The sequence below is a fragment of the Hemibagrus wyckioides genome, linkage group LG10, assembly GCF_019097595.1.
Source record: "Hemibagrus wyckioides isolate EC202008001 linkage group LG10, SWU_Hwy_1.0, whole genome shotgun sequence".
In the NCBI taxonomy this organism is placed as follows: domain Eukaryota; kingdom Metazoa; phylum Chordata; class Actinopteri; order Siluriformes; family Bagridae; genus Hemibagrus; species Hemibagrus wyckioides.
Window position 1 is genome coordinate 11,675,041 of NC_080719.1, and position 22,615 is coordinate 11,697,655.

The following is a 22,615-nucleotide window of genomic DNA, read 5'->3' on the forward strand; positions in this document are numbered from 1 at the left end:
AGAAGTGACTTAATTCAACATAACAAACATGAACTGATCATTTATCTGCATCTCTGTATTTGTATTGTTTGTATGGTTGCCTTGCTGAAAGCCATCAGTAACTAAATTCAGTGTGATTTGAGTCAGATGTCTTTTTAATTTTGTGAAGCATTCTTGTACTTTTAATTTCACATTTTAAGTCATCTTTGAGTTGTTACTTTTCTACAGTGATTTAAAAATACTTTGCTCACCTCTAGCAAGTTAATGTTTCATTTATTTTTATTCTTATAAATAGTAGGAGTGGTAATGTAATGTTCTGTTTATGAATGTAATCATTTTCCTTCCTCTCTGATGGGTTAACTTTGTAAAAGTTTACAAATGAGAAGGATCTGAGGCCTCCAACCTCTACACAGTGGATTTTTTTTTTAAGTTAGAAAAATTAAACATTTTCTAAGATGCTCTTCCAATCAGTTCTATAAAGCTTGGGATTCTTACACAATATGTTAGGGAGGATGTGTTGTTGTCCGACCTAGACCGATTCTCATCTCCAACATTCATGTGGAAATAAACTGTTTTGTCAGGCAGACTGTGCACTTATTTATATTTTTAGACCCCTCTTTTTTCATCCTGCTTTGGTTGTTGCTTTTTCCCTTTAATGTTCTGATATATATTCATTCTAAACATGAATGAAGTTATTTAAAATAAGAATGTGAATATATCACTGAAAATGAGAGAAAGTTCTTCATGACTATCAAGAGGAAAACTAAAAGTCCTTTTAATCCTCTTAAGACTTTTAAGGAGGAAGTGGGCGTGTACATGATAGAACTTGATCTAAAAATCATTTCTATAAATAAAAAAGAAAAACATTGCTTTATGAAAACATATTGCTATATTATGTATATATATATATATATATATATATATATATATATATATATATATATACATACATACATATTGCTAAGTTCATATGGCAAACTGAGACAACTACCAAGTTACATCTCTGGAAATATGTCTTTCTTATTATTACAACTTTGTTTTTTCTGTTTTTTTGTTGTTTTTTTACATTAAAGTTAATGATAAATTCAGTGTCTTTTCACATTGGGTATCATGGATGACCTTTGGTCTTCAGTGAGACTATAAACAGAAAGACCTGTGTGTGTGTGTGTGTGTGTATGTGGGTCTATGTGTTCCTTCATCCTCTAATTCACACCATGGCTCTACAACACACCCTAACATCTGGAATATTCATTTTATTTTTGATTAATGCCTGTTTTTCTGTTGCCCCAGGTACGTTTTCTTTTTCACTATTTTATTATATTTTATTTCTACATATGAGCATCTGTGTAAATTTAATCACAGGAAGTGACACGTCACATAAATTAATGCATAATGCATGTTAAATGGTCCCCTATTTTATGGCTTAAATATAATTATTTGTGTTTTAATGCATTGGCTAAAAGTAAAACATATAATATATAATGTATATATATAATAATAAATATAATAAATATAAAAAATATATATATTCAATAATATATATATTATATTATTGAATATATATAATATAACATAATATATATATTCAATTTTGATTCATTTAAATAAGTTCTCACTCAGAAGAGTTGCTCGGTCCATCATAAAATGTGTGTGTTTGTGTGTGTGTATGATTTGGTATGTAGTGGAAGAAGAGGATCCAAGGTTTTGGAACATTAAGGGGAAGGAAGCTCTCATCTCGGCTTTGTCTCTGAAACCAAATGTTTTTCGAGCCAAAAACCTCATCCTTTTTCTCGGAGATGGTGAGACACATGATACTGATTTCTTTTTTAAATGCAAGAAAGAAAGAAAGAAAGAAAGAAAGAAAGAAAGAAAGAAAGAAAGAAAGAAAGAAAGAAAGAAAGAAAGAAAGAAAGAAAGAAAGAAAGAAAGAAAGAAAGAAAGAAAGAAAGAAAGAGAAAAAGACAGACAAATAGGAAGATGGACAGACTGACAGACAACAGTGCCAAAAACAAAGAAACAAAGAAACAAATAAGTAAATAAATGTGCATTTAACACATTTAACATGAACATTATGCTGTGCTGAACACATCAGAATAAGTATTTCTCTAAGACTTCGATGATCCTGTCAAATCACACACACTCTCTTTATCACTTTTACAGACACACACACTCTCTGTTCTGGTTTTAGTGCTACACTAGATAAGATACGAGAGTATCCTCAGTTATTCGTAGAAGAATCTGTGTGTGTGTGTGTGTGTGCTATACAGCCTCTCTAATCTTTAATTTGTTTTAGTGTTATCTCTGTAAGAGTTCTCGGATCTGTTCAGGGCAGCAGTGATGTGTAAATGTGATTTATAATACACTGCTTTAACCCTCCTTATAAAGTAATTCTACCTCTTTAAGTATATAGATAGTAGTAGAACAGATTATATTTTAAATAAGCTTCATTTTAATTTCATTTCAATACTGCAATATAAATTCTTAAATGTGTAACAGTTTAAAGGTGTTTCAGAACTTAGGTTTGTGTGTGTGTGTGTGTGTGTGTGTGTGTGTGTGTGTGTGTGTGTGTAGGTATGGGGGTTCCAACAGTGACAGCTGCTCGGATTCTAAAAGGGCAGCTTGCTGGTAAAAATGGAGAGGAGACCATGTTAACCATGGACATGTTCCCTCACCTGGCTTTATCCAAGGTTTGCACCTCACACCCATTTAATTCACTTCAGTTCAGTTCAATAAATCACTTTAGTTCATTTCAGTAATTCAGTTCAGGTCAGTAAATCATTTTATTTCAGTAATTCAGTTCAGTTCACTAAATCATTTCATTTCAGTAATTCAGTTCGGTTTAGTGAATCAGTTACATTCAGTAAATCAGTTTATTTTAGTTCTGCTAGTTATTTTAGTTAAGCTCAGTTCAGTAGGTTCAGTAGATTTAATAATTCAATCCTCAGTTACCTTCAGTTTCAGGGTTTTTTTTTATTAATTTTAATGCAATTAATGTTCAGTTTCTGTGTAACATTTTGTCTATACACTAACCCACTGTTCATCAAATTAAGTGCATTGATTTTAATTATTGCTTTTATTTCATTTCAAATTAATTCAGTTTATATTCAAAATTTAGTTTATTTCAGTTCACATGCTCAACACTGTGGTTAGCTTAACTTAATTTATTTAATTATCTTCTTATGTAAACCCACATACTGCCAGGTATTTGATTTTGCATAATGGTGTCTGCAGACGTATAATGTGGATCAGCAGATGCCAGACAGTGCTGGAACGGCCACAGCATATCTGTGTGGTGTGAAAGCGAATTACGGAACACTGGGTCTGAGTGCTGCGGCTCGGAGGGGTCAGTGTAGCACCACCTTGGGCAACGAGGTCAAATCAGTCCTCCACCGTGCCAGAGCAGCAGGTATTGTGCATAGGCTTAGACACTGATAATAATCTGCTACACACCTACAGTTTTATAACAACCCTGTGGTAGCTTTGTTCACAGCAGAACTTAAGCTCTAAAATTTTTTACATTTTTGAAAAGTTTTTGCTGCCATCTTGTGGTCATGTTAAATCCATGTTCCTATTTTATAGAAATCTTTTTGGGCTAAAATCCTTTTGACTGCAGTTAAGGACAATTAAACATCTACAACATAGATTTATCTTTTTTTATAGAACTGATTATGAATTGATTATAAAATCTAAAACTATTGGAACTATTCAATTTTTTTTCTTTATTTGGTGCAGCACCTTTATACCTTTTTTTGAATGATTAATAAAATTTCAGAATGCACTGCACATTTAAGGCTATAAAAACTGATGAAGTGTGTTTTGAAGAAGAAGAAGAAGAAGAAGAAGAAGAAGTGTGTTTATACACCAAAAATCTTTGCTATGAAATATTCACCAGGCTTGTTTAATTATTCAAATTTAAAAACAAAGTGTATTATTTTATTATTATAGTATTTTAGCAAAATTTTAGTTCATTTTTATTTATTTATTTATTTGTTTGTTTGTTTGTTTGTTTTTTCAAAATAATAGTTCTCACTCTGGCTTATTTTTCAGTATTTATACTTATATATATATATCATTTGTTTTTACTGGGTTTTTTTTTTAATAAATATATATATTTTTCTCCAGGGAAGTCTGTGGGTGTTGTGACCACCACACGAGTTCAGCACGCATCCCCAGGAGCTAATTATGCCCATGTTGCTGATAGAGACTGGTACGGTGATGCTGAGCTGCCTGCTAACGCAGCAAGTGCAGGCTGCAAAGACATCTCCTACCAGCTCGTCCACAACACTGACATTAACGTAAGATTTGTTATACTTGTACATTACTAACTTAATATTCTTAATAAATATGTAAATCTATAAATTCTGTAACATGTGTGAGTCAGTCTGTTTTAAAAATCTGAATATTTGTGAGGAAGCCAAACATAATGGTTATGATTAAAACGTGTTTAATTGTGCAGCCACGACAGAAATATTTGTATTTGTTTTTTAGGTGATTTTAGGTGGAGGGAGACAGTACATGCTCCCTGTAGAGACTCCTGATCCTGAATATCCTACAACAACCGGTAGCAGAAAGGACAAAACCAATCTGATCAATGAGTGGCTTAAAAACAAACAGGTAACTTCTTCTGTCCTTGCTCAAATTATGCATTTTACATTTTTTATGAATCTCGACAATGTTCCTCGTATTCATCAACAGTTTTTACTAAATTTCATGAATCAGACACAGGTGAATCAGACAGTTTGGTAGGTCAGATTCAGATCAGACATGTCCATAGATTATATTCAGATGACTGGGACAGTTTCGTGAACTAGTGAGTTCGAGTTTTATGAACCAGTGTCAGAAAAATCATATAGTTTCAGTAACATTTAACCTTTTCATTAATCATCTTGAATTGAATCGTAGGCAGATGAATCAGAAACAGATCATAACTTTCATTAAATATATGCAGATGAATAGGACACTTATGTGTATCAGATGCAGAAGAATCAGACAGTTAAGTAAAACAGACAGTTTAATGAATCACATACAAATGAATTAGACAGTTGTGTATCACCTGCAGACAAATTTGATATTTTTACGAATCAGTTTTAATGAATATGAGCAAATGTGTGAAAAATATGAGTTTATCTAATAAACTTATAATTTGTAATAACTTCTAATAAACCTGTGCAAAATATTAGTGAGAAATTCTTTGTCTGAGTAACACTGAAATATTATTATTATTATTAAGAAGAAGAAGAAGGAGAATGGAGATGAAGCAAACAATAAAATAAATATACCAGTCGTTATAAAAAAAAATCTTAATATACAGAATGCTGTGGGGAATTCTAATCTGTGCTGTCTGTGTGTTTATACATTTACATGTACAAGATTCTGCACATTCTGTATCCTTTAACTGTTTTACTTCTTTCCTGCAGAATGCCCATTATGTGTGGAATAAAACTCAGCTCAATGATGTGGATGAGAGAAACACAGATTATTTGATGGGTAATATTAATATTAATATAATATTATTTTTCTATAATATTTTTTAGCACAAGAAAGTTTCCACAACTCATGTTCTTACCTTAAACCCTGCTTTACCACCAAAACACATTTTGAATCAGTGAATCATTTCCATCATGTCCAAGATTTGCTCCTCTCTCTTTCAGTGGGTCAGTGTTTGAATCGGTGAATCTTTTGCTCTTAATTGAGATTCGGGCCTCTCTTGTTCAGCAGGTTAGTGTTTAAATCAGTGAATGTTTTGTTCATGACCGAGATTCTCTCTGTTTATGTTCAGGTCTTTTTGAGCCAAAGGACACCAGATATGAGCTGGAAAGGAATCCAGAAACAGATCCATCACTCACAGAGATGATGGAAAAAGCTATCAAGATCCTCAGCAAGAACCCCAATGGATTTTACCTCTTTGTGGAAGATAAGTGTCCATGCTGTGTTTCATGATGTTTACATGAGCAACTCATGATTATCATGATCTGACTGGGACAGATGGGTGTATCTTTGAGTGAAACAGATTGGGTGTGTCTTTGAGTGGGAAAAATTGGGCTTGTCTTTAATGGGACAAATGGGGCGTGTGATTTTGTGGGACAAATGGACATGTCTGAGTGAAACAGATTTAGGGTGTCTTTGAGTGGCACAGACTGGGTGACTTAAGGTGAGACAACTGCATGTGTCTTTGCATCGAATAAGCGGTCAAGGGTTTAAGTAATTATTGTGTGTGTGTTTCTGTTTTGTAAGTGGTAGAATAGATCATGGCCACCATGCAAGTAAAGCTAAACATGCACTGTATGAAGCGGTGGAGTTTGACAATGCCATCGCCCGAGCAGCTGAGCTGACCAGTGAACTGGACACTATGACTGTGGTCACCGCTGATCATTCACATGTGTTCTCTTTTGGTGGAAACTCTGCCAGGGGCAGTCCAGTAATGGGTACAGTATCAAATTACTTCACATCATAAACACATCACTCATCACTGGGCATGTTTGTGATCAGAAGTCAATGTATTTCCCCTTCACATGACCAGAACCATGTGACCATCTCCTCCATGGATAATCTCAAAACAGACGTAATATTAGTGTCCGTTTATTAACCCATCATCGAAGCTCACAAAAGAAAAACTGAGAAAAATGTGATTAAATTGTAAAAAAAAATATGATTATATTATTTTTTATTATTATTTTACAAAATTTAACCTTAAACTGTATTTATTCTCAAACACAAGTCTATAAAACTCTATTAAAGTCTTGTGAATTTCCCTTTGGGATGAATAAAGTATCTATCTATCTAAAGTATGTAGATGTGTCTGCTAAATCAACATATTACTATGTATAATGTATTTATGTGTCTTTCAGGACTTTCTACGAAAACTGGGCAAGATAAAAAACCCTTTACCACCACTCTGTATGGGAATGGACCTGGATACCTCACTGGAGGAACACGACCAGATCTTAACTACACTATTACAAGTAAGATTATTAAACTTGAGTGACTTTTGCAACTGGCAGGTCTAACTTTTGCTCTCTATTTTCTTTCTTTCTTTCTTTCTTTCTTTCTTTCTTTCTTTCTTTCTTTCTTTCTTTCTTTCTATCTATCTATCTATCCATCCATCCATCCATCCATCCATCCATCCATCCATCCATCCATACATACATGTATACATAACTGTATATTTACGCAGTCTCTCCACCTCCACCCCCACTCCCCTCCCTTTCTCTTTCTTTTAGACAGTAATGATTATGTGCAGCAGTCTGCTGTTCCTCTCTCATCTGAAACTCATGGTTCTGAGGATGTGGCTATTTTTGCGAAAGGCCCGATGTCTCATCTTTTCCACGGTGTTCAGGAACAGAGCTACATCGCCCATGCTATGGCTTATGCTGCCTGCATTGAGCCCTACGCTGATTGTTACTTACAGTTTGCTCCCGAACCAGAGCCTAATCATGCTGTATCCACCCGGCTCAGCGTCTGCATCATGCTGCTTGGCCTCTTCACTTCTCTCATCCATTTCCTCTGAAGGAGCTGAACTTTAACACTGAACACTTACTCCCCCTACAGATTGTGTAACATAGTAATATTTTGGACTTTGTGTTAAACCAGTGTCCTGTGCATAAGATATAAATATAATAATGAAATGTAATAAATGTACATGTAATTAGAGCAATCTTATTAATGTATCAATAGCAGACCCTTTATAAAGTCTTCCAGAAATAATAGCTGTATCTTTATTGTTAACACGTTGTATTGCATTTTAAAGAAACTCTATTAAAGTCTTTATAGAAAGGTTTTCTGAAGTGAAGGCTGAAGTGTAAACGGTTCCCAGGCCATGTACCACATCCATAAATAAATCTACAGTTATAAATTATTTCATTTTCAGATGTCAGAATGCTGTATAGTAATTAACAATTTCCTGCATAAATTATTTAAAAACATATCCAAATTCTTTTGATTTTTTATTACTTATTCATTATTTTCTAAACATCACTATTACTGTTATTAATATTAATATTGAATTGTCTATGATATATGCAGCATTATGGACTGTCACACGATAAAGATGTTTTCAGAGGATATCTTCAATAAGAAATATATATGGTTATAATATATATATATATATTATAACAATGGTTATAGAGCCATAGAAAAGTAAAATAATAATTATGTTAATTACAGTAATGGTTTAAAAACTGCATTAAATGTAATAAGTTATTACATGCCAACACTAAACTAATAGACTATTAAAAATCCAACAAAATGTGAGTTCTAGTCCATACTAATGTCCTTACTAGAACTTTAGCTATTGTATGAAACACTAAACAGTAGAACCTTTATATGTTCTACAGTGATGTGGTTGTGTGTGTGTGTGTGTGTGTGTGTGTGTACTAGTTAATCATTTCTGAGCCTCAACTTTTTTGTTCACTTTTCTGAATTGTTTCTGTACACAGTAAACAATCTTAAATGATTTATTACTTTAATGACAGTTGATGCTGAATCGAAAATCACATAAGTGAATGGTTTCTACAAATTAGCAGCAAGCTAACATGAGCAACAAAATTTTTAAAAAATGTGGGCCAAGAAACTACTTCCGGCAGCATACTTCCGGTTCCAAACTTCCGGCCGCCGTAACTCTGCACTTGAAAAACGAGCGAAAGGAGCGTGTGACGGAGAAGTCCAGTACCTGCGTCCAGTGTGACGGTCCAGTTTAAGATTTAATCAAAGCGGGACTCTTTGGATTTTCGGACGCTATTTTTTTTGTTTGTTTCCAGGTTTCTCAAGCAAAGCTAACTGACAGCCAGACTACATCTGGCAGGGCGTTTTAAGGAGTTTTTGAGCGGCATTACAGGGGTGTGAGAGGGAATGGCAGCTCCGCGGCCCATTAAAGGCATTTTAAAAAATAAAGCCATCACCAAACCGTGTCCTGAAGTTCCACTTGAGAGCACTGAGCCGACAGGGTCCGGCTTCACCGACGATGATCAACAGTGAGTAATCGTAACCTGTCAAAAACAAAGGCCACGTCACAAATCTACTGCATTTTAATATAGATCACTATTTTGCTGTCATACCTCGCGTTTTGTATAGTGCGCCTATGTAGGGAGTAAACAGTAATTTGGGATTGAACCATCGTAAAGTGCCGCCTAGCCCTGGCTAACCGAGGTGGTTGTGCCTTAGCTGACTCATGTTAGGTGTTGATTTATGTTGTTTTTAGATGATTTTGTACAGAGTCGTGTTTTCTGAGCTTTTCGGGTAATGTAAGGAAACAAGATTGTTAATTTGTGAGTGTTTGGAAGCAGCTCGGCTACCCTGTCACGATACATTAGCAAAGCAAGCCCGTGTGTGTGGCTAGTTAACTAGCCTAGCTCGAGTGGATTGAATTGGATCGAATTACTTTTATTGACTGAATGAACTTTAAACGTAGGGGTTGTAATGGCAATAGTCACTGACAAAATAAAGCAAATAAAACCGTTTAAATATCCAACTCTTTGCAAATCTCTATGCAATTTTCAGCTGTATTGAGCAAATTTAATAAGGAGATGAGGAGAAGAAGAAATCAGGACTGGGCGATATGATCAAACGATACTTATATCGCGATACATGAACATCACGTGGCTAGCGCTTTTGGGTTGTAAATTGAGCTGGGTGGATTTATGTTGTTGTCTACTATAAGTTGTGAGTTGTCTTACATGAACCTGTTCTTCAAAGAAAACAACCATGGATCGAAGCTGGATTGTGATCAGAGTTCACTCCGAGTTCATCCTTTGAATGGCAAAGCTAGTCTCTGCTGTGATTCACAGAATTAAAACAATGTGAATGGCGGATGAGGAAAATCTTGGTTGTGATCCAAAGATTCACAGATTCCTCGAATGACAGGAGAAAATTTCATTTGTGACCGAAAGAGTCACAGATTCAGACAGAGATTCTTGGCTGTGAACAAAATGTTAACTGATGTACATGGATTTGCTGAATGACAAAGGAGCAGATCTGTCATAACCAGAAGATTCACTGATTCAAATACTAATTGTATGAACAACAAAGAAGTTTTGGTTGTTGCTGAATGATGCACAGAATAAGAGAAGAGTCATTACAAATGATTCGCTGATTCAAATGGTGATTGCGATCAAAAGATTCACTTTTTCATATATTAGTGATTTGCATATGTTTTTCTTATTTTATTTACGGCAGGTTCATATAAAATGATATTTTATTTTTCATATGATATTTTTTAAGTTTCGGTTATTGTTTTATTTCAGATTTACTTTCAGTACTGTATGCAAGATTATAAATGAACAGACTTGCCATTACATAAAAAAAAAAAAACATTAACAAGACTTAAATATTTGTGTTCAATGCTGCATTAATAAATACAGATGAACCTCTGATGTGTTTATTGTCCAGGATTATTTTCCTGTACTTCCTCCTCTTTCATGTTTCTCTCCCTGATGTGACATTGTTCTTACATCAGTCTCTTCTATACGAAGAAAACTAGGGCACTCTGCCTGTCAGTGTGTTTCAATCTCAAGAGATGGAGCAGACTTCTGTATCCATACCAGAATAGTTTGAACATAAAAGGAGAGAAAAAAAAATCCTAAGGGCCTCTTTGCACAGCCGAGTAGCAGATCTTCTAAGGACAAGGATGTGGTTGATTATGTTGGTTATTTTTAATCCTTCAAAGAAAACCTGTTATGAACCTTCCTACTCACTGCATCTCATCCTAACAACCGCTGCTGTATTTGATTCTCTATCATGAGCCATGTCCCCAAACCACCCACTGCTGTGTATTTTAATAGTACACCAGCGTATTTTACCCCTCACTACACCATTTATTCAGTTTGTAACACAGACATATGGAGAGACTGGAACATATCTCTTTTATTCCTTTGTCATTTCTGTGCTCTTTTTAAGTAACTTGAGTCATGTCAGTCTGTTTATTTAAACAATTTGCTCACTGATTTGTGCAGCCTGATTATGAACACATGTGAGATATGTAACATAGCTAATAATATCGAAGTTTATAACGTGCCTGTATATGTCAATAAACAATTTAAAGATGGAAAACCTAAGCTCAGACCAAATCGACTCAAAACAGGACTCATTAAAATTGCTTACTCAGCTGATTTGCTGAACAAGACAGGAGTGAATCATCTTTGTGACTGACACTCATTTGCTCAAAGAAAAAAAAAAATTGATTTCATGTCATGACTGAAAGATTCACTAGTTCAGTAGTCACAGATTCACTGAATGACAAAGGAGCAGATGCTGGGTGTGTCCGAAATATTTACTGATTCCAGAGATGAATCAGTGCAAGACAGAGGAGGGAATCTGTTTTTTATCGCTGATTCAAAAGTTGAATCAGACGAGTCGCTGAACAAAAAAGAAATTTCAGATTTCAGTCATGACTGAAGGATTCACTGATTCAAGAGGTACAGAACAGGTTTGATGTACTCGCTAATGCAAAAATCTAATGTAAACCTGCATAACATCTGTTTTTAGTAATCATATTTACTGATGCTGTACCATGACTCATCGCATGGCAATGACCGATTCTTTCACCCTAATGACTTCAAAATGACCCTGAATCATTTGGGAACAAATCTTATCAACTGTGCTCGAAATGTCCCTAATTTATTGTGACTGGTGTTTCGAGCTAAAATAAGCATCTTGATATAAATAACACGTAATGGGTTATTGTCTTGCACAGTTCATTGTGACTTGAACAATGTTTCAAGTCACAGTGAGTTTTTAAAGTGGGACACAGTGCTCATCTCTCGGGGGGAATGTTCTGTTTGCATCAGTGTTAATGATTTTTACCTTATTTGGACACATCGTTTCAGGAAGAAGTCACAGAAATGGGACGAGATGAACATCCTGGCCACGTATCACCCAGCTGATAAAGATTACGGTCTAATGAAAATCGATGAACCAAGTACACCATATAACCGGTGAGCATAAAGCAGCTGATGTACACTGTCTGTATGCCAACACACACACAGTGAAACTTGACTGACCAAAAATGGGGAATATGGGTTCTTGTGACTCTCAGTCATGACAGATTCACTGACTCATATGCTGATTTTCTCACGGACAGGGAAGCTGGTACATGATTTGTAAACAAATGTAAACGGGACACTGACAACAGCTAACAGGAAGTAACCTGGGAAAGTGACCTTACCTTGTCTAAGCAGTCCATAATAGTGTTCTACATGTGTTTTTCTAAGCTATTAGAAGTTATTGTAAACATATCTACATGATTATGTATAAAAATGCAATTAACACCACCATGCTTCCATAATATTGCTAACTGCAAATGAGTTCACATTAGCCAACATGGGTCTCTAGGTGGATTAAAATACAGATTCAATGGCTACAAGTTTTCATGTTACATATCAACTTTTTCTGCTAATTTGCATATGTGGATTTTCCAAAGCTGTGGGGCTTGTTTAGTGACGTTACAGCGAGAAAGTCTTTGTAGTAGCACATTGAAGTTGAGCCTGGTGATATTCATTCCTCCCTAATATGTACATTCAATAAAATGGGTTCCTGTGGGCTGAGAATGTTAGGGATGATGATGATGATGATGATATTGGCTGTACTCTTTCATTCAGGATGGTAGGTGAAGATGATGATGATGAAGTGCACAGCGATTCAGAAGGTAACGCTGCCCTCACTGTGGACGACCTTGCCAAGAAGTGAGTGTGTACAGTTTAAACTCACGTCCTCTACATCACATCTTGTCTCTTACAAAACGCCCCTCCCAATCAGACTGTTCAATCAATACTCAACCACTCAATGCTCAAGCAAGGTGACATTAGGTGTTTGTGCTATCTGTTCTCCCTAATCTTCAAAATTAAAGCTGATGAATGTAAGATTTGGATATTTTGCCTGGTGGAAAATGGTATTGCAAGCTACTTGCAGAGGAACATTTGGGCATGTGGGTTGTGCTCTTTACTTCTCAGTCAGATAGTGGTGTTTTATTCGTGACCGATTCTGTGTATTTAAATGAATCTTTTAGGTAACCGAATCATTCTCTTTCACTGACATGTTCTGACGAATATTTTTTGTTCATTTACGTCTGACGTGTGTAAAACACAGGCAGCTTTTTTCTTGCTTTTTAAACACTGCAGGCTGTGAAGTAGAAGGTCATTTTTTTGGAGGTGTTGAACAAATGGGTCCCTTACTTTGAATCTGAACAAGAGTGATAAACCTACAGATTAATAGCGTAGTACTTATTCGTGAACGAAATGAACAATGTTAATAAATTATAATAATAGAACTTGTGTCTTGAATGCCATTTTTAAATAAATGTATTGAGTGAGTGAAACAACTGCTTACTCATACTGATGCTCACTGGCGCCACCTACTGACAGAATGATGTAACTTTCAGAAAGGCTCACAGAACAAATCTGAACTCTGATCTTTTTTGGAGAATGGAATCAAAAGATCCGAGTCATTTGTATGTATCAAACTGACCACCACTAGTCAAATAATACTCATTTAATAAGAGGTCAGGGCTGTTTCCCAGACCGCATACTACATTTTAAATAGGATGTCTAATTAATATAAACACCATAGGTGTGCTGGTACAGTATACTATTTGGTTTGCAGTTACAGCCTTAAATGATGCTTGCAGCTCTGTGTTGAGCTCAATCTGGAATCTTTGGCTGTGCTTCTTTTGGGTATGATGTAAGAGCTATCTAAGATGGTGGGTGGGTGTGTTTATTTGCCAATTTGAGCCTCATATTGTTTGAGTGGTATTGCAAATTGTGCATGCAAATACAGTTTGTGTTTGGCTGTGTGGTGTATGATAGTCCTCAGAAATGTTTGAGTAGATTTATAAATATACAACTGCAGAGGGGTTTAGGGCTGGAGTTCTGTGTGCAACAAGATGGAGATATTCAGTGATGTGTATTCAGTTGTTTGTTTATGTATGGGTGTGTGTCTTCCCTTTCTGTGTATATTCTTTAATGAGTAATCCATTGTTCCTGTGTGCAGACTGGCAGCAGCTGAAGGTTCAGGCCCTCGTTGTATGAAGGAGGAAGAGGAGGAGAGCAGTGAGGAGGAAGAGCAGCTCAGTCCGGAGGAACTAGGTGGGTTATCAATACTACTGTCTTCATAAACCTAAAGACCTAAAGTTTTATACTGGTACATGAGGCTTTTTCTGAGGTTCAGAGGGCTTCAGAACTGATGCAGAACAGGCAGAGAAAGAAAGAGACAGACAAGCAGAGCATAGTCAGAGAAGTGTTGAAACCGACAGTCAGAGACGGAGAGATAAATGGATAGACAGAGAGGTGGAGAGAATTTGTGCGAATTTGTGTTTTTTATTGTACTTTTGTTTTTATTTTATTTATTTTTTCACATTTTTCTGATTATTTTTTTGTTTAAATAAATCTGCTTACAGAAAAATCATATTCAGATTATTTGTTTAACAGGCCATTTCACATTCCTCTACTAAAATTTCATTTCGTGGCCAGACCTACATGGACTGTAGACCTGTGATCCGGTCAATCCTGAAAGTCTGAGCCCTGCTGTATTTAATAAGGATGTCAGTAATTCTGAGGTTATTTGTGTGTGTGCACACACACATGCAGGGAGGAGTGTGAAATGAGGCTCCTGTGATTGATCTGCTGCAGTCAATAAGGTAAATGTAGAACAACCACAGGTCACCTTAGAGCTGAACTGACTCTGATTTTTTTTTTTTTTTTTCTGTCCTCTTTTCTGCAGCCAAAAAGAAGCAGTTTGAGCGGATGAGGAAGATGCACTATAATGAAGGACTTAACATTAAACTGGCCAGACAGCTGATCGCCAGAGAGCTTGAGGAGGAGGAGGAGGATGAAGAGGAGGATGAGGAGATGAAGGATGACACGGAGACAGAAGACATTAATGTAGATCCTCCTCAAGATGGTAAAAAGTTTTTAATTATTAATGATTTATGGTGAGTTATTTGTAATTAACTATAGTAACAATATGAAAATATGTAATCCACATCCATTAATTCTCATTAAGGCGGAGTAATTAATGATTTTAACTCATTTGAAGATGCCGTCTGTCAGCAATAACAATATTGACAATATCCACACACACATTAGGGTTGCCACATTTACAATTCAGCATCACAAATGTTTCCCTTAAACACTGTGTGCCATTGAAACTCATCATGTGGCCTCACTTATTTATTTTAGCAGATTCACTGGAGTCATAGGCAAGGACATAGTGCTTTGGGAAGAGTCTCAGAGGCTGTGATTGAGGACACGCTGCTCCCTGATGTTCCTTTTGTATTCAACACGCAATGCAATGCAAAACCACACCGACCCGCCGGCTGCTCCGTCTGTTGCCAAGAGTGTGTCGTGTTACTTTTGTCTTGCAAGAAACAAAGGCCTAAAGACTGTTATCAGAGAGGCAAAGTCATCAGCGATAACCAAGCCACTGCTTTCACTTTTTTTTCCGTTGTTTTAAAATTTAACCTGCAGCTACAATACTGCAGTGTTAGGACAAACTAATAAAGCCCCACATATACCTGCTAATGTTTTCGCCTAAAAATGGCATAATCGGTATTTTTCCATGTTTAGTTGGCATTTGTCCACATCGCTTAGCCAATCATTAATAATTCGTTTTGAATTTGGATTGCCATGGACAGTCCACTGAAGTGAATTTGTCTCTCCAATCAGATCAGTCACCACAAACAGACTCTTTGCTCTTCATGTAAAAAAAAAAAATAGCTTTAAATATTCAGCAGTTAGACACCTTTAATAAGATGTTTAAAAAAAAGCAGCACCTAAATGTATTAAAAGTACATTTACATTAGCTAGCCTGCTAACAACCGAAACCTACAGCATGCTACATAGACGTGTTTGAGCCAACCTTGGTGTTTAGTTGGCGTTTATACACTAGTTGTAATCCTATGTGGCATCGCTGTTCTCACTAATATTTAATCACTTTTAAAACAGCGTCCAATATGGAGTCATTTTTGTGCTAAATGTATTAAAGCAACAATCAAAAAAAGTCCTTTTGTTTACCTCAGATGTTTAGCATATAATTTTTTTTCTCTAATGATAACGATTTCTGCAAGCTCTGACAAAGATTGAGAAGTTTAACATTTCTTTTTATTCCCACTTAACCCTTAAACCTTAAACCCACTTAACCAGTCTTTAGTTTAATTATTTATTATTTTTATATTATTATTATTGCTCATTTTTCCTGATGGTTTTTGATTTGCATAAATCTGCTTACGTAAATATCTGCTCAGATGATCTGCTTCTAGGAGCAAGTATTTTCACTTCCCTCTTCCGAGTCTAGATTGACTGTAACCCTGTAAATCTACCAATCCTGGAAGTGTAAAACATTAGCTAACAAGAGCTCTGGCAAATTCTTTTCCTACTTTTTACTGCATTATTGTTTCTGTGGCAAAATCTCATCCGCCGAGACGTGTATAACAGATTCTCCACATAAACAGATTTTAGACAGTAATCACTTATAAGTTCTGTATGAGGTGATGTTTATTTAACATTTCTGGAAGGAGTGTCCAGTGTCAGCCTTTGTGCAACAGTCAGAGGTAGAGCAATAACTATAATCCTTTTTCTTTTTTTGTCTTAACGGCACAATGAAATAGATGAGGAACATTTGTAACTATGAACTTATGAAAGAAACTATCCTTATAAAATTAATTTGCTGTTATGCAAAAAGAATGAAATGCTTGCAGATGATGTTTTTTGGATGTTGATGGGGTGTTTATAGGTTTCAGTACTAAATACATTTGCCACTAAAATGACTCCATAATGGACCTTCTTCTTTTCATCTAAAAAGGTTAAATAATTTGGGAGAGGTTAATGCAGGTTACTAATGAGGAAATGAAATGAACCGACAAAAATGACATGTACATGAAATCTGTTTTTTTTGTTGTTTTGTTGTTGTTTTTTTCTTTCCCTCTTCCCCCACGTTTGGTGTGTGAAGTGTAAAACTTTTAGCCAGTGCTTTAAGTGGTGCACTGGAGCTTGCATTACTGACACGTAATATAAACTTCTAGTCAGCGCTTTGGCGTGGTGCAACATGCACAGGGGATTTATGATTTATAGTTCAGTTTTGACTACATCATGGCTCTAACCATTATAATGTATTTCATGTCTACTGTACACACAGCTAATGAATTTCGCTCTCTATTACATGAGAGCTGGTTACATACAGCTGTGCCTGATGTTATGAATGAAACATTTCATAACATGATCAAGTAAAACTGCATAAACTACTGAAGATGAAAGGGGAGTTAAGGAATTGAAATTCCAGAGAGATTTGGTTGTGTCCCAAATGCTAGGGAAATTGAAATGAATGTGTGATTTTGGGATGCTGTATAAAGATCTAACCTGCCTGATAATTACCATGAATGCTCATACACACCAGGAAGTCCTGTGATTGATATTGACTAATTGATATAATCAGCATTTGGGACAAAGTTGTTTTATCTTTCATGTTTTGCCAATTCTGTTTTTTTTTCCTTCATATTTCACACATGGACTGTTTTTCTTTCTTTACAATAACAATGTTTCTTCTTTGCAACACCACTACAGCAGGTTTTTGCGCTTTAGTCTTAAGTTTGTGTGTACTGAAATTAATTTATTATCATTATCATCTATTCTCTCCCTGTTTCTCATATTATATTGAAACAACAAAGTGCCACAGCCTGCTTGTTACACTACCATTCACAGCTAACTAAAATATGGTGGAATAAAACACATCCACTAGTTACTCTGTGCTGCTACTCCCATGCCCCCTGGTGGAGTAGTGATGGAGTGAATGATCTAGTGATGGTGGGATAGAGGGAGGCATTGAGGAAATGAGTAAGTCAGTGAGGGAGCGAATAAGTGAATGATGGAGAGGAAACCGGGAGAATGAGGAAGTTGATGAAGGAGTTAATTGTTCAAGGAGCAAGTGCATAAAGCAGGGGATGCATGAGAGAGAGAGTGGCAAATGAAGCAAGTGAATAAGTGGTGGAGGAAGTTTAGATTGAGGTGGTGAATGATAGAGGAAGATGAATAAATAAATCTCTGCATATTCCTTCAAAAGAAGGGCCTGTAGGAGAACGTGTTCCTCACACCGACTACTGAATGAGACACACTTTCTATAAAGAGCACACAAAATGCTGCTTTCCTTCACTTTTTATCCTGCCTCCTCCTTCCCTTCCTCTCAAAGATCACTTTTCTTAAACCTACCCCCATATCATCTCACCCTCTACCTTTAATCCAGATGTAAAATCATCTTTAATATCTGAAGTTTATGGCTCCATTTCTGGTGCTATGAGACTAATGTTAACACGTAATGGAAGTCAGTCTCAATCATAATCTTTATAGTGGAACCTCCTGATATATGCACAATACTTCAACCTGTAACTGTATTCTGGAATGTTTATTTACAGTGGCCGCCATATTGGGCAATTGAAGTTTACTATCGCTCTGCCCACTTAGATCCCACCTTCAAAGCAGTAAAAGTGAAGTGTTCCACTGTGAACTTAAATGTGTAAATACTCTACTATATACTCTCAATGCTTTTACACTTTTGGTTTACTTTTAGATAATTTTGTGGAGGTTAAATATGTCAGTTTGGGTGTTTCTATGCTGAAGACTGACTTCCATTACTTGTTAGCTTCATAAGCCTCGGCACTATTGCAGGAATCAAACACGTCTAGTAGGATTGTCTGAACTGCTCCTCAAGTATTGGCTCCTAGTTTTTTAAATTCAGCAAGTAATTTTCTGCCTCTCAGTAGCTAACTTAACGCTGTAAACACTGATTGCTGCAGTGTGTGTGTGAGTGAGAGAGAGAGAGAGAGAGAGAGAGAGACAGCAAGAAAGAGCCAGAACAATCTTTAGTGTTGACAGTATTGTTGTGAGACATATGACAGACATTAGACGCTAAAAAAAAGCACATTTCTAAACTGAAGATCACTTAAAAGTGCTGGACGCTTGAACAGATTCAGTCCAATCTGAATCGGATCCTTATGAAGTGTTCAGTTTATCTTTTACTCTTTTTTTCTGTCCTCAATCTCTCTGTGGGAAGAAAAAAAAATCTGAACATGATTTTTGCATTTCACCTGATTTCTAAGAGTGTGAGAGAAATAAAATTGGATGTAAACCCCTGTGTAAATCTGTAAATGCTCATATTCATGCACTATATTTTTAAGCTCTGTCCATCGGTTGCCTTTTATCTTTTTCTTTCTTTTTTTTTTCTGCCATTTAATAGTGTTTCCTCCTGAAAACGAAAAGCAGATTTGCATCATTTTTTATGAAGTGTGACTGCATGTCCCTCACCATGACAAGGTGTAGATTATTTGTCATTAATAAAATATGTTGATATGATGTTTTGATGTTGCAGTGCTTAATGTACAGGACTGAATATTTACTGAAAAATTAACTGTTTTTGACAGTGCATTAATATATTTTAATTACTTACATATTTATACCAAAATAAAAAATTAAAAGAAGGAAAAAGAGAACAGATGATTAAAAATATTTGTAAAATAATAATATCCTTATAATTACACCATTAAATAACTAATAACAAAATACTAATTGATAAATGATACATAACATCATCAGTACTATTTCAAAGACTCCATAATCTTGTCTAATTCAGTTGACTTCAGTTTTATTTGTATAGCGCTTTTAACAATGGAAAATGTAACAAAGCAATTTTACATAAATATAAAAAAAGATGATCAGAATTACTCTGATAAATCCATCTGATCTGGCAGATTTACATTCTTCTCAGTTTTTCACTGAGAAGAATGAATGTATTTGATCTAAAGCAGGGGTCTCCAGCACGTTGCTTGCGAGCTACAGGTAGCGTTATACAAACTTAAAGCTATAAACACACAATGAAGTAGTTTGGATTAGGGCTGCACAATTAATCGATTTTCTAATCGCGATTACAGATGCCACGATTACGTAATCGTTCAAAACTGCGATTACAAAAAAATCTACTTACATTATTCTGCGTGCTTAAGGGGTGTTCGTTGCATGTTACGTTGTGAGGGGCGAATAAAGACTTTTTATTGGCCTAATAGTCTGTAGGCGTGTCCTTATCAACGCCCCGATATCCACTTGCGCATGTCTATCTCGTCATGTTCATCTCGCGCACATGTGCGCTGATAACTAGTTTGCAAAGTGTTGCTGAGAAGAATCAAGAATTAGAACCGAAAAGACATGACTTTTGACTGACATCTCTCTGTGCACACACATACGCGCGCGCGCGCGCGCGCCAAAATACCGCGAGAGTTTGCACTCGAATACGCTCTAGAACCGCTCTCGCGATACTTTAATGTTCTACATCTATCGGTCTGCACAGCGCCGCTTTCACACCACATGACAAATACCTTACAGCCCTTGAGCGTGACAGCAATAAAAAAAATGGTCAGAAAACACAACAGTGTTATTATTGAGATAATATCCTAACTTTTCATTTTTAACGTTAACACAGTTGTTAAAAGTCGGCTAACAAATGTATGTTGTGTCAAAAAGGAGGCCCACTGTCTATGGTTCTGAAAACCCCTGACATATAGGACCCTTTTGAATATTATTCCATACCCAAGACGTACAAAAGCCTTAAATTAAATAAGCCTAAAGATAGATCTAAATAAAATATAAACTGTTAAAGCACTAAGACATTACAGTCTGAACATCATGACTTTCTATTATACAACTAATGCAGTATTTAAGTTAAAATACAGACATGACTTAGGTGAATAATGGACCAGAACAGACTCAGAACAGATTTGGCTGTTCTGTCTATTGGAAAAGGAATTCTCAGCACTATAAATACTAGTATGGTAATTGACCGTCAAGTCTCTGAGATACTCTCTGTTGATTCCACCCTCAAAGAAGTAGGATAGAAAAGTCACCAAGATAAAAAATATTTATATTATAAAATGTCATGCAGTTGCTTCAAACAATGGTATAAAGCTGTTCAAAACACCATTTAATGTAAATTGTGATAATCGTAATTAATAATCACAATTACAATTTCAAGGGAATCATCGGCAATTATGATTTTTGTCATAATCGTGCAGCCCTAGTTTGGATAAAGGATAATGAAAACCCATGGCAGATCCAGCATTAGGAATAAAGCTACAACGCTGCCAGAGTAAAAGTGCTGAATGAATCGATCCTGCTGCACAAGGATGCAGGACGAGTGAGCTGTAGAAATTTCTTTAGTAGTGCAGCTGGAGTTTCAGAATAACGTTTAATATTCTCATTGCACTTGGGTATGAATGCCATAAAAATACTATTTAATCACATAAAGTCCAACACAATTTCAGGTGTCTGCTTTTAAAATTAATATTAATGTCTATATAAAAGATGTTCCTTTTTTTTTTTTTTTTTCACAAAAAGTCTTATTCAGTCTTGCTGAGGATTTCAGGGTTTGTGCCAGGAGACTTGTAAGTAACACTTTGCTGATAAATAACAAAATTAATGTGAATAAAGGAAATCTGACAATAATAAGTGATAAGTCTAATCAGCAAAAAAGTTCACACAATAGCTTATTCAGCTAGTTTGGTTTATGACAATAAGCTGTGTAATTAAATGTCACTAATAATATAACAGGAATAGCTCTTGGCCACTTTTATTTGGTCAAAGTAGCTCTCAGAGGGAAAAACGATGGAGACCCCTGATCTAAAGAAAGAGCAGAATCACATAAAGTCCAGCAGACGTCTGTGAATTCTGGTCATTATGAATAACTGGCAAAAATGAATCACAATTACTCTCTTTCAAGTTTGAGCTTTACAATGAGCAATAAAATGAGTTTACAAATACAACAATTTTGATAGGGTCCGTGCAGATGTTATCATTATTATATAGATATGGTTGTCCTTTTGAAATTACATTTTTGAAGGAAAAACTTGTTTGTTTGTTTGTTTGTTTGTACCTTCTACGAGCCAATTCGCATGAGATCTTATAAAAAGCTCCTTTTGTGGAATGTTAGAAATGTGATTTTCTTCAGTAATGGAAATACGGAATGTTTAGTTACTTCAGTTCATCATTTCGGGTCTTTAATTTCATTTAACTTCCTTTCAATACAAAACGTACTCCAAAGTACTCCAAAATTCCACAATGACTATCAATACGAGTAATACTATACGTAAATACTTCCGATGGTAGCTTTAAAGTCTCATTTCTGAAGCATTAATCTTTTTTCGAAAACTGTTATTAAATAGTTATTAAATATCCAGTATCCTCCCACACCACTACAGTAAACTGAGGTCTGAATGACGAACGCGCAGAGATGTATGTCGAATGTGCAGTGATACAAAATTACGACGTTCCGATTTGGAGAATTCCCATTTACGAGATAAGTTGAACGCGGCGCTCAAAACAGCTGGATACCCGGATGAGAAAACGTTATCTGATTGGTCTAGACAAGGCCGGGCGTTGTTTAAAGGGATATATAGTTGAACTGGAATTTAATTTTAAACTTCTGAACAAGTAATGTACTTTGTAGCAAAAATATCGTAATACATCATGTATGTAAATAAATCCTCGCGTTTTTTCCGTTTAGCATTTTACATCATTGTTATTTCACGCGCTGATTGGTAAATATCTGTTTAGAAAAACTACATTCCCCACAATGCACCTCTGTCACCCCTCGCTAGTTTGTCAAGCAGTTAAGCGTG

The 22,615-nt window shown here is 35.7% G+C and overlaps 2 protein-coding genes across 3 annotated transcripts; both read left to right on the top strand.

Moving 5' to 3' along the window:
• The first annotated feature begins 723 nt into the window (after positions 1-723).
• Positions 724-7,887, top strand: alpi.2 (alkaline phosphatase, intestinal, tandem duplicate 2). Its single transcript, XM_058401313.1, has 12 exons — positions 724-791; positions 1,112-1,269; positions 1,662-1,778; positions 2,551-2,666; positions 3,211-3,385; positions 4,102-4,274; positions 4,468-4,593; positions 5,397-5,466; positions 5,759-5,893; positions 6,213-6,404; positions 6,828-6,941; positions 7,200-7,887. The coding sequence occupies exons 1-12, from the start codon at positions 724-726 to the stop codon at positions 7,484-7,486; spliced, it is 1,731 nt and encodes a 576-aa protein (XP_058257296.1). The 3' UTR covers positions 7,487-7,887.
• A 675-nt stretch (positions 7,888-8,562) lies between these two features.
• Positions 8,563-19,304, top strand: ppp1r2 (protein phosphatase 1, regulatory (inhibitor) subunit 2). Of its 2 annotated transcripts, none has more exons than XM_058401087.1 (6): positions 8,563-8,948; positions 11,799-11,906; positions 12,570-12,653; positions 13,957-14,051; positions 14,686-14,865; positions 15,147-19,304. In XM_058401087.1, the coding sequence occupies exons 1-6, from the start codon at positions 8,827-8,829 to the stop codon at positions 15,161-15,163; spliced, it is 606 nt and encodes a 201-aa protein (XP_058257070.1). In that variant the 5' UTR covers positions 8,563-8,826; the 3' UTR covers positions 15,164-19,304. The 2 variants fall into 2 exon arrangements, with proteins under 2 accessions (XP_058257070.1, XP_058257069.1); XM_058401086.1 differs by having other exon boundaries at positions 8,565-8,948; positions 15,144-19,304.
• Positions 19,305-22,615: the final 3,311 nt, after the last annotated feature.

What these genes read in the sequence shown, in the direction of transcription:
- ppp1r2 (XM_058401086.1), top strand. Translation starts at nt 8,827, where the DNA reads ATGGCAGCTCCGCGGCCCATTAAAGGCATTTTAAAAAATAAAGCCATC. An exon ending in CCAAGTACACCATATAACCG is followed by an intron (nt 11,907 to 12,569) that starts GTGAGCATAAAG and finishes TCTTTCATTCAG; the next exon opens with GATGGTAGGTGAAGATGATG. An exon ending in TGTAGATCCTCCTCAAGATG is followed by an intron (nt 14,866 to 15,143) that starts GTAAAAAGTTTT and finishes TATTTATTTTAG; the next exon opens with CAGATTCACTGGAGTCATAG.
- alpi.2 (XM_058401313.1), top strand. Translation starts at nt 724, where the DNA reads ATGACTATCAAGAGGAAAACTAAAAGTCCTTTTAATCCTCTTAAGACT. An exon ending in TCCACAACACTGACATTAAC is followed by an intron (nt 4,275 to 4,467) that starts GTAAGATTTGTT and finishes TTTGTTTTTTAG; the next exon opens with GTGATTTTAGGTGGAGGGAG. An exon ending in AAACACAGATTATTTGATGG is followed by an intron (nt 5,467 to 5,758) that starts GTAATATTAATA and finishes GTTTATGTTCAG; the next exon opens with GTCTTTTTGAGCCAAAGGAC.